The sequence below is a fragment of the Urocampus carinirostris genome, chromosome 6 (genome assembly GCF_059441175.1).
Source record: "Urocampus carinirostris isolate Australia breed hairy pipefish chromosome 6, RoL_Ucar_1.0, whole genome shotgun sequence".
NCBI classification, from domain to species: domain Eukaryota; kingdom Metazoa; phylum Chordata; class Actinopteri; order Syngnathiformes; family Syngnathidae; genus Urocampus; species Urocampus carinirostris.
In genome coordinates, this window is record NC_142354.1 from 41,371,140 (window position 1) to 41,383,346 (window position 12,207).

At 42.5% G+C, this 12,207-nt stretch overlaps 1 protein-coding gene across 2 annotated transcripts; it reads right to left on the bottom strand.

The window, feature by feature from the left end:
• Positions 1-392: 392 nt before the first annotated feature.
• LOC148364820 (uncharacterized) lies at positions 393-9,321 on the bottom strand. 2 transcript variants are annotated; one of them, XM_088337276.1, is made up of 4 exons: positions 9,263-9,321; positions 6,616-6,799; positions 710-820; positions 393-642 (listed from the first exon to the last, which is right to left on the bottom strand). In XM_088337276.1, exons 2-4 carry the CDS (start codon positions 6,768-6,770, stop codon positions 582-584), a joined length of 327 nt encoding a protein of 108 aa, XP_088193402.1. In that variant the 5' UTR covers positions 6,771-6,799; positions 9,263-9,321; the 3' UTR covers positions 393-581. The 2 variants fall into 2 exon arrangements, with proteins under 2 accessions (XP_088193402.1, XP_088193401.1); XM_088337275.1 differs by lacking the exon at positions 9,263-9,321 and having other exon boundaries at positions 6,616-6,853.
• Positions 9,322-12,207: the final 2,886 nt, after the last annotated feature.

Sequence of the window (12,207 nt, forward strand, 5' to 3'; positions counted from 1 at the left end):
TTAATTAAAAAAAAAACACCTTCTGTGCACGGGCAGCACAGCCGCGCAGTTCATGTCTTGGGAACCTCCTGCGTGGGTTCAAATCCAGCTCCAGACTTCCTGTGCGGAGTTTGTATGTTCTTCCCGTGCTTGCGTGGGTTTCCTCCGGGCACTCCGGTTTCCTCCCACATTCCAAAGACATGCATTTCAGGTGGATTGGCCGGTCCAAATTGTCCCTATGTGTGAATGAGCGAGCGAGTTGTCTGTCCCCGTGTGCCCTGCGATTGGCTGGCAACCCGTTCAGGGTGTCCCCTGCCCACTGCCCGATGATTGCTGGGATGGGCTCCAGCACCCCCGCGACCCTACTGAGGACAAGCGGTGTAGCTAATGAGATGAGATGAGACCTTCTGTGCACACCACAACCCATGATCTTTTGTTATTCTTCATTTCAACGTGCATTCTTTTGCAACGTTTTATGATGCTTAATTTATGAAGACACTCCAGGATAGCCTTCACTCCCCATCTGTGAAGTTTTACAAAGCTGTCGCAGTTTTTATGAGCTCGTTTTTTCTGTTTGTCTACTGTACAGGCCCCAGTGGCTATCATTTAGGCCGTCTGTTGTCCCCTGGAGACGCGCAGCCGCGATATAGGACGGGAGGCATGCTGGAATTCAATTACACAAATTTAGTGAACCTTCAAGAGAATGGCTTCCCTTGAGGGATCATCTTACCTCGGGACCCCCAAGTCTCTCTCTTTGGTAGATGGCAATGGGTTTGTGGTGCAGGCTTTGAGGAACATGTCTCCTCTTGCACTTTTCCTGAAAAAAAAAAACTCCCCAAGCCTGCACAAAATGTAGTCATTTGATTCATATTTAGCTTCTTTTGTCTTTTATTAGCATATTTGGTATTGGAGAAATCCAAAATTAATTGAAAGTAATCCAGTTAAAGTAAACCTACCCAACCCTGCTATCTATCTATCTATCTATCCATCTATCTCTATATCTCTCTCATTCTCTCTCTCTCTCTCTCTCTCTTTTTCTCTCTCTCTCTATCTATCTATCTATCTATCTATGTATCAGGGTTCGGTAGGGTTACTTTAACTGGATTACTTTCAATTACTTTTGGATTACTCCAATACCAAATATGCTAATAAAAGACAAAAGAAACTAAATATGATAAAAATTATGAAAATTAAAATGCGACAGAAACAAAATGAAAATAAATCCAAACAGGTTTTTGCCGTTCCATGTATTCCGTTACTCCCCAAGCCTGCACAAAATTGAGTCATTTTATTCCTATTTAGTTTCTTTTGTCTTTTATTAGCATATTAGGTATTGGAGTAATCCAAAAATAATTGAAACTAATCCAATTAAAGTAACCCTACCCAACCCTGGCAATGACACATGGTTCACTTGACCTGTTCCAGTAGAAAATCCCACCCTGGTTCACTTTGTCGGCACTTGTTTGCACTACTTGGAATTAGCGCGCACACATGCACATACAGGATTGTTTTGGATTGATTTTGATAATCTGGGCTTGAAATAGAGGGATCACTAAAGAAAGCAACGCAGATGTTTGAGCTTTGAGCCAACATTAAACCGGATTAGGAATTCCTCAAACGGTTCAAATGCAGCTTCCAATAAACACATTCCTCAAATAAACGCATCCTTGTTTTAATTAAAAACCGTAAAAACACAATTCATATATTCTTTTCACAAATATGCGCCCACATTAAAAAAAATGTAATACAAAATTTACCCAGACCCGACTTTAAGTCTCGCGATTGTAACTGAATATCCTTCATTAAAGTACACAGTCCAGAAATCACAGCCGACTAAATGAATGTAAAATTATACCGGTACTTAAGGTTTGATGCAGACCGGCAGCGTCCGGTCCTGTTGAATGTAATCCAAAGAAAAAAGTGTATATTTTCAAAGGTAAGGGTGGGAAAAATATATATCCACTATTGTCCGCCGTGTCCACAAACACTCACCTTTACCGGTCCCCACTTACCGCCAGCCCGCGTTTGTTACGCCCCTTCTTTTTAATTCGCCCGTCCAAAACATATGAGAATAAGTGTCCAAAATAAATACAAATAAATACATTACAAAAATATGCAGTTGCAAATACATATTATACACGGGTTACACATATTTACAAAAAAAGACGGTACACCGAGAGAGATTTCAAAGCTTTAATAATAATAATATAACTTTCATCCCAAACGGTGCCTGTGACAGCCGCTACTTTTTTCCCAAACGTTCAACCCTGTGGCTTATTCAGTGATGCGGCCAATTTATGTAATTTTTCGAACGGCCGCCAGCGGCGCTCGAGTGCAAAAGGTAAGATTTAGACCGGTGGAATTTATGTGTTTATTTTTTCCTAGCTGTTACTTTTTTCTTTTTGTTCTCTATTTACTTTTTTTCCTTCGTTTCTTTTTCTTTTCTTTTGTTTTTTTCTGTTTTTTTTCTGGATTTTTCCTTCTTTTTTCTCTTTTTTTCCCAGTTTCTTTTTTTTCAGCTTTTCACGACTTTTTTCTTTTTCTTTTTTTCTTTTTTGTTCTATTCCCCCTTCCATTAAGTCATTTTGTGCATAATTTTACATAATATTTGGTCATATAGGGATGAAAGAAGCAAAAACAACCTGAAGAGCCGTTTCGGACCCGAAAGAGCCGGTTACTTTTAGTGAGCCGAGCCGAAGAAGCCGGTTCTCAAAAAACTCTACTGACTTTACTCCACTTCGTTCTACTTCGACCTTGACTTCAAAATACCGCATTTAGAAAACAGCGTCAGGGGAACCGGTGTATTTTTACCTTCATGCACTGTAACTTTGACATAATTCGCTTCTTAATTAGCAATTTCGAGCCCTGATTTTTGTGAGCCGGCTAGATTTTCTTGTGCGCGGAAAAGCTCTGGGTAGTGCGCGATTAGAGTAAACATTGGTCCCCACCATTATTTTGTTATCACTGAAAATTCGCTATGTCCCATCAATATTGAGCAATCATTGTTTGGTCCCTACCAATCATCTGTGCTCACTTAAACATGTGTTCTTTGTCCCCACCAATGCCAAAATCAAATCTTTGCAGTGAAAGCGGACACTTCAACTGACCTCATTTGAAGTACGTACGTAAACTGGACGACACAAATTGGATTCTAATCCTGAATCTCAGTCACATTTCATAGACCCACTAGTCCACCGTGCGCTCTGGTTTCTTTTATGAGTTTCTGTACGTTGTTGCATTCATTGAAATTCCTTTGGGCGTAATCCACTAAAACCTTGAGTCTCCAAATCCTATTTAATAATGCAGACATATCTGGACCACTTCCACGGAGTCTTTTCTCTTTCACCGTGACTACCCCGCCTCTTAAAAAAAAAATCCCATCCAAATCTTTTCATCTTGAACCAGCCTGGCCAGCTCTCCCTGCGTAGTGACCCCGACCTGCTTCGGCCCACTTCCTTAATCCCGACCTCTCCTCCTTCAACATAATGAATGCATGCCACTGAGCCGTGATGGATGTGCACCTCGTACCATGTACCCCCCAAGCCCCCTGATGTTAGAAGTGGGCTCCTCTGGGGGGTTCCTCTGCTAGACATACGTTTTGAAATAGATCATCTATTAATGTCTAGTCCCACGGCAGCAGAGTTGGGACTAACGCGTTACAAAGGAATGTGCTCCTGGAATGCAATTACTTTTCTCGGTAACGAGTGCTGTAATAATTTAATAATAAACACTTGTAATTCAACTGTCTTTACAACCAATGTCCCCCTCTCCGCGCACAAGAAAATCTAGCCAGCTCACAAAAATCAGGGCTCGAAATTGCTAATTAAGAAGGGAATTAAGTCAAAGTTACAGTGCAGGAAGGTAAAAATACACGGGTTCCCCTGACGCTGTTTTCTAAATGCGGTATTTGGAATTCAAGGGAGAATTAGAACGAAGTTGAGTAAAGAGAACCGGCTTCTTCGGCTCGGCTCAGTAAAAGGAACCGGCTCTTTCGGGTCCTAAACGACTCTTCAGGTTGTTTTTGCTTCTTTCATCCCTATATGACCAAATATATATATATGTATATATATATATATATATATATATATATATATATATATATATATACTGGACTGTCTCAGAAAATTAGAATATTGTGATAAAGTTCTTTATTTTCTGTAATGCAATTTAAAAAACAAAAATGTCATACATTCTAGATTCATTACACATCAACTAAACTATTTCAAGCCTTTTATTATTTGAATATTGCTGATTTTGGCTTACAGCTGAAAAGAACTCAAAAATCCTATCTCAAAATATTAGAATACTTCCTCAGACCAAGTAAAAAAATAATTTTATAACAGCAAAACTAAATCAAACATTTGAAAATGTCCATTGATGCACTCAGTACTTGGTTGGGAATCCTTTTGCACGGATTACTGCATCAATCCGGCGTGGCATGGAGGCAGTCAGCCTGTGGCATTGCTGAGGTGTTATTGATGCCCAGGATGCTTCGATAGCGGCCTTCAGCTCATTTGCATTTGTAGGTCTGGTGTCTTTCATCTTCTTCCTAACTATACCCCACAAATTCTCGATGGGGTTCAGGTCAGGGGAATTAGCAGGCCAATCAAGGACAGTGATGCCATGGTCAGTGCACCAGTTACTGGTGGTTTTGGCACTGTGGGCAGGTGCCAGATCATGCTGGAAAATGAAATCCTCATCTCCATAGAGCTTTTCAGCAGATGGAAGCATGTAGTGCTCTAAAATCTCTTGGTACACAGTTGCATTTACTCTGGACTTGATGAAACACAGTGGACCAACACCAGCAGCTGACATGGCTCCCCAAACCATTGCTGACTGTGGGAACTTCACACTGTATTTCAAGCAACTTGGATTTTGCTCCTCTCCAGCCTTTCTCCAGACTCTGGCGCCTTGACTTCCAAATGAAATGCAAAACTTTCTTTCGTCTGAAAAGAGGACTTTGGACCACTCTGCAACTGTCCAGTGCTTCTTCTCCATAGCCCAAGTCAGACGCTTCTTCCGTTGTCTTGAGTTCAGAAGTGGCTTGACCATGGGAATACGGCTATTGTAGCCCGTTTCCCGGACACGTCTGTGAACTGTGGCTTTTGATACCTGGACTCCAGCTTCAGCCCACTGTCTTTAAAGCTCCCCCAAATTCTGGAAGCGGCTCTTCTTCACAATTTTGTTAAGGCTGCGGTCATCTCTCTTGGTTGTGCAGCGTTTCCGGCCACATTTTTCCCTTTCAACAGACTTTTTGTGGATATGCTTTGAAACTGCACTCTGTGAACAGCCTGCTCTTTGAGAAATCTATTTTTGTGTCTTACCCTCCTGATGGAGGGTATCAATGATGGTCCTCTGGACAGCAGTCAGATCAGCAGTCTTCCCCATACTTGTGATTTAGTTTACTGAACCAAGCTGAGTGTTTTTAAGGCTCAGGAAACCCTCGCAAGGTGTTTCGAGTTAATTAGATGATTCAGGTGATTAGTTGAATAGCCTACTTGTATACTTTTTCATGATATTCTGATATTTTGAGATAGGATTTTTGAGTTTTCTTAAGCTGTAAGCCAAATTCAGCAATATTAAAATAATAAAAGGCTTGAAATAGTTCAGTTGATGTGTAATGAATCCAGAATGTATGACATTTTTGTTTTTTTAATTGCATTACAGAAAATAAAGAACTTTATCACAATATTCTAATTTTCTGAGACAGTCCTGTATATATCTGTCAAGGACCAGAACAAGCACTCGGATCCAATAGCGTCAGTTAAAGGATTTATTTGGACAAGGTTCGGTGGAGCAGGCTTGGGACGTCGGCTCTTGGAAGCAGAAAGCCTCTTTGGACGATATGGCAACTCCGTGGTGAAAACGCGTGACGAGTAACGTAGCAGGTAAGTCGGTGGCCGGGACGGAAGAGTAGATCGTAAACTTTTAACAGACAAGGGTCAGGCAACGAGAATCAGACTTGGAATACATAAAGGGGTCGTGGTACCTTAAATGTTGGAGGCTCACTCAGGGAAACGAGGAGTACACTCGAACGTCCATCTCTGGACGCTGACAGCTTATGTAGAAAGCTTCCACCAATCAGGAAATCGCGTTCCAGCACACCAGCTGATTACCTCAGGTGGCTCCAGTTAGGTAATCACGACATATATATATATATATATATATATATATATATATATATATATATGTAACCGTGGTATACCTGTCCCACCAAAGATCCACATTCACGCTGGACTGGATGATGAGGTTTTTATTACAGTTACTGCAGATGAAATGAGTCACAACATTAGCTTTTCTGCTGGCTTTGATCTCTTTGTTCTCGTTAGCAGCTCTCTCTGTAGACTGCCTAAAAGCATATCAAAGAGCTTTCTTTTCAATTTACATAAAATAAATTCTAGAATATCACAATATATTTTTACATCCATTTCAAGAAGATACTTTTAACAAGAGATTGTATAGTGGATTTTTATGTCGTGATTGCTAACTAGAGTCACCTGGAGCTATCACGTGGACGCCCTCTGATTAGTTTATGTTCCCTTTTTAAGCACGCTAGGCGGAGACCTCTTCGTCTGAGGATTACATTTGTACCCTGTATGACTCTCCTGATTACCTGTGCCTTCTTGATCTGTTTACCTGATTCTGCCTGCCTCCGATCCGACCTGCTTCCGTCCCACGCTACGATCTTCTCTCCAGTCCCGGTAAACTTGACCTGCTAGACTTCCGCACTCCGATTGGCTACGTGTTCCGAAGCTGTCTTCACGGCTTTGCTGCTGACGTCCGACGGCCATTGCGTCTCCCGCTAGCCCTGTACGCTTCCCTAAATAAAGAATTGTAACGAACGCTCTGGGGTTTCCTGTTCTGTTCTGGTCCTTCTGACATTTTACAGGGATGTGATTTGACCAAAGTGAAATTATCTGAAAATTAGCGGGGGGGGGGGGGGGGGGGGGGTGATTGCTAGCTGGGGGGGGGGGGAAACCAGGTAGGACCAGGGCAGTGCCCTGGTGGGGGGAAAAGTGGGGCGAAGCCCCCCCCCGGAGCTCATGGGTTTTTTTAAGTACTTTCAATGCACTCAGATGACAAAGAAATAGACAAGACAACAGCATAAATTTTCAATGTATATTGAACTATCCCATATAAAATTACAGTTTAAGTCAACTCAAAATCAGTCACATTAAAAAACATTTCCCCAACGCCACTATCTTAATTGTAAAGAAGATGGTTCCAGTGGCAAGGGAGACCCTAGACGACCGGCATCTTTCTACAACTGCAGGCGGCTAACGGGATCCAGGTCTGTAGGAAACCGCCTCAAAGCGTGCCGCCACCAGCTTTTGGGATCACTCTTAGTCTGGACTCTACCCTTCGACCTGTTCGGCTTGGGTAACCCTACCAGGAGTACGAGACTCCCGCCGACATAGCTCTGGGGGTCATGGAGACGCGCAAAGTGCCCCACCACGATAAGGTGGTGATCCGTCGGGACACAGCTAAATCCATTCACATGACCCAAACACTACTTCCTCCTAGACTTCATTGCTTTGGAATGGGTCTTTCTAGCCTGCTTCTGTGCAGCTTTGATGGTTCTTCTTGAGGCAGCCTTGCTCATTTGGGTGTCCTGTTTCACAGCAAGTTCTGTTCGTTTTGCAGACAACATAGCTGCTTCTGCATCCTTCTCCTCCCTGTACCTTTTGGAGGATGTCCTCAGATTTAGGCACAGTATGGACTGCACAGGATCCATCAGAATGTCTTTCCTTCCAAAATGGCTGACAGAGGTGGTATTTCTTGCTCTTAGGGCATATTTTACAGTCTGGATAGAACTGTATGTGGCTATGTCCATTCTGCATGCTTTGGGGTTCAGGACATCACCCATGACACTAAAAGCCCCCTCTACTTGCGGCCCATGGAAGCAACTCATGAGAGCCTTCACCATCTTGGCCAGGGTTGGGTATCTTCCAACAGCAAAGACTTGGGCCCACCAACGATCCAGTGCAATTGCCTTCCCCTCTGAGTCCAAAGGTGTTGGCAACTCACTGTCCAACTGGTATTCTCTCACCTCGAGATCATAGTTCCCCAGCTCTGACTCATCAAGGACATTGGTGACCAACGACGACAGCTTCTTCAGTTGGTTTAAAGTTGAGCTGTGTCCTCTGGCAAGTGGGTCAATGGCAGAGGCTGCTCTCAGAAGCTTGCTGTTCATGGGCAACTTTTTCTGAAGGTACAGACCACATGCCAGATATGCTGCCTTGGCTTTGGCTTTGAACTTGAACACAACTGACGACTTGTTAGAAGAATCCATCAGTTTGCTGGTGACACCACCATAGAAAATATCATTTTCTCGGAGTTGGTTGGCTTTGTTGTTCAGTTCAATTTCTGTCAGTTTACAGCCTTGAAGGGACTCTGGCTTTAGGAAACAGGACAAGAACTTCTCAAATAAATAAATTTGAAAAGTTTACCACCTACCTCAAAATTCACGACTCTATCAGCAACTGGTACAGGTTGTTGGGGTGGATCACGTCTCTTTATTACCGCTTCCGATTGTGATGTCAATAAGGGATGGAGGCCGTAAAGTTTTGGAGTTTTCGTTTGGGCACCGAAACTTCCAGCGATGGAATAATTTGTCGTTCTTGACTGGAGTTCTTTCACGTGTTTTTTGCTCTTTGCGTGACTTTCAAGAGCTTTGAAACCTCTCCCACCATAGTCGATGGTATCATGACACCAAATGCAAAGTGCTTTCCCGGCACGATCGATCTTCCGAATAAAGTCATTGAACAAATTCGTCACAGTCTTCTTTCCAACATTCGTAGATAATTCCTTCTCCAACCAGTCCCATCGAAACTTGTTTTTTACAATCTTATCAATTTCTTTAGCTCGCGGAGCATCTTTGCGTTCGATCACGGACATCTTTCTTTAAACACCCGGCAAAAACGTGTGAGAAATGAACAATGGCACACTCCTATAACAAGCGCGTTTATTGGTCAACACGAGACTTCAACCAATCGCAAGTACGTTTCATTTCAGTTACGGAAACACTCAAATGGCATGCTGTCGAGACGAAATCGTTTTTTTTTACCAATTAAAACACCGGAAATTTTAAAATTTTATTTTTGGAGATAAAAAAAGCGGAATTCCGCGAATTAGCGGAAAAATCACATCCCTGATTTTAACGTTTACAATGAATTCAACATATTTTTCTTTAGTCTGAATTTCAACCAACATCATCCTTTTTAATATATATGAGAAAATAGAAATAAGAACAATAATGAGTATAAAAACGGATACAATTTACCTGCCGATGAAATGAGTCACAACATTAGCTTTTCCGCTGGCTTTGATCTCTCTGATCTCTACAAGGGGAATTACCATTTTAGTAAAACAGAAACAAAACGAAAAGATGTGAACATTAACCAAGATGTGTCTCTCTCTGAAGACTGCCAAAAAACCCCGCCTTCCGGTCACATATCCAAAGCCAAAACCAAACCCCACTCCATACCAGCAGGTGGCACTGTTGGACTCATCATTGCAGGACACTTACCAAAAACTATAAACATATTTCAGCAGGAATTTCAATAAAACAAAAGTTACTATTACACCTGTTACATATATATATACATATAGGGGGCCTGACTTTTTTGTCAATGTTCTGCCTGACTGACATCTACCGCCCACCTCGTCTTCTCTCCAACTCGCCACTACACATTTTTCTCGATTGAAAGTGTAACAAAGCAAACGCAGCGCCAGAGAAAAAAGCACGGCACGCTTTGTAAACAAAAGCAATTGCTGCAAATCCCACCAGAGGGACTTTCTTATCGCTCAAACGCAAATATGTCAGAACAAATAAGTGCTTCAAAGTGCCCCTTTTGCGCCGTATCAAAAGAGATTCACTGGGTCAACAAACACAATCGGGCCTCCTTGGAAACCGTTGCCAAGATTGCAAAACATTGCTGTCATTTTTTTAAAGCATTAACTAAAATGGGACGGATAGTATATGATGAAAATGACAAAATTTTTGCCGGCTTGGGGAGTAACGGAATACATGGAACGGCAAAAAGCTGTTTGGATTTATTTTCATTTTGTTTCTGTCGCATTTGATGTTCGTTTTGCCGGAGATCCAAGAGATCAAAGCCAGGAGAGAAAGCTTACCACGTGTTGTGAGTCATAATTTTATTCATATTTAATTTCTTTTGTCTTTTATTAGCATATTTGGTGGGGGGATTTTGTAGAGGTTTATTGTTTTATATTCTTTATCAATTATCCATTATCCGATTGATTAACCCCTAATGTCAGGTTCTGGACGGTTGCCATGGCGCCCAGCTGGCACCACCCCTTGACACCGGCTGACTCGCATTTACTGATTACTCCTGTGGGTACTTAAACGTGCGCTTTTGAGATCGTTGTTGAAAACGTGTTTATGCTTTTCATTTTGTTTCCGTCGCATTTGATGTTCGTTTTGCCGGAGATCCAAGAGATCAAAGCCAGGAGAGAAAGCTTACCACGTGTTGTGAGTCATCATTTTATTCATATTTAGTTTCTTTTGTCTTTTATTAGCATATTTGGTATCGGAGTAATCCAAAAAGTAATTGAAAGTAATCAAGTTAAAGTAACCCTACCCAACCTTGGTCATTGCAGGTCTTTTCCGACATCTTCTCATCTGCACATTGAGAGCAACTGGTCCAAAACACACGTTAGCCTTTGAAGAAAAGTGCCGCCCGGAACGTACCTATCGCTCATCTGGGTTCCGGTCCACCGAAGGAGCGACTTGCAACCCTTTGTCTAAAAGGATCACGTGTGAACCACGGGAGACGCTTCCTGCCATTTGAAGATAAGAGGCTGAGACGTGAATGTGTCCTGATTAAAGCACAAGGGCATATCTGCAGCTGTCTCAGAGTGAATGAGTAAGTGTGTATGCGTCCATATCTGTGTGTCATGTATTTGTGTGTTCTGTCAACTCAAAAGTTATACTTCTTACTTTTTGGTCTCAACTATGTGCATTTTTTAAATGCAAAAACCTCTCTACATACAAACCACTAAGCATTGACTCCCCCCAAGGTTGTGTACCGAGCCCCCTGCTTTTCACCATCTACACCTCCGACTGCTCACCGACCCACCTCACAAACACAATCGTTAAGTACGCCGACGATACCACCTTGATCGGCCTCATCTCTGTAGGGGACGAGGCGGCGTACAGGGATGAGGTGGAGTCACTGACAACGTGGTGTTCGAAAAACCACCTCATACTGAAAACCACAAAACAAAAGAACTCATACTGGACTTCAGGAGGAAAGGCAGGAACCCAGCACCACTCATCGTAAAAGGAGACTGTGTAGAAAGAGTCCACTCTTTCAAATTCCTGGGTGTGCACATCTCCGATGACCTCTCCTGGTCTGCAAACACCAGAGCTGTGGTAGGGAAGGCCCGGCAGCGACTCCATTTCCTGAGAGTGCTCGGGAAAAATCATCTGAAACAGCAGCTGCTGGTGTCCTTTTACAACGCCACAGCGGAGAGCATTCTAACATACTGCATTACGGTGTGGCATGCTGGGTGCACGGCAGCAGACAGGGAAACGTTTCAGAGGGTCATCAACACAGCCCAGAGAATCGTTGGTTGCTCTCTACCCAGTCTGGAGGACATTGCCTGCTCTCGCTACCTCAGCAGAGCAGAAAACATCATCAAAGACTTTTCTCACTCCGGCCACCACCTCTTTGATCTGCTGCCTTCCGGCAAGCGCTACAGGTCACACAAAACAAAAACAAACAGACTCAGAGACAGTTTCTTCCCCAGAGCCATTACCACCCTTAACACACACCGCACAACAAACTGAAACTCTTGCAAACACACTACCTCATACAGATGTGAAATTGTATTCATGCCTATGCTCACTTTGCACAATGTTGACTATTTTATTGTGTAAATATTGTGTAATTTATAACCTTATCTTCTTTGTTCCTTTATCTTCTTTGTTTTTTTTATCCTCACTGTTAAATGTGAACCTGGAGTGCCACGGCCAATTTCGTTGTCACAAAATGTTCAACCCATTTTGTAACAATGACAATAAAGGTCTATTCTATTCTATTCTATTTGTGAGAAATTCCAATTACGGGATGTCTTTCGAATAAACATCTTGCCGAACATACGAGAGAAAATCCAATTTACGAGAATTTCCAGATACTATGACTAGACGGCCGAGCGCTTGAAATGGGTTGGCATCCACTCGATGGTACAACATGGTGAAGC

What these genes read in the sequence shown, in the direction of transcription:
- LOC148364820 (XM_088337276.1), bottom strand. Translation starts at nt 6,770, where the DNA reads ATGGCCGTCGGACGTCAGCAGCAAAGCCGTGAAGACAGCTTCGGAACA. An exon ending in TCGGAGGCAGGCAGAATCAG is followed by an intron (nt 821 to 6,615) that starts GTAAACAGATCA and finishes CATTTTGTGCAG; the next exon opens with GCTTGGGGAGTTTTTTTTTT. An exon ending in AGAGACTTGGGGGTCCCGAG is followed by an intron (nt 643 to 709) that starts GTAAGATGATCC and finishes ATTGAATTCCAG; the next exon opens with CATGCCTCCCGTCCTATATC.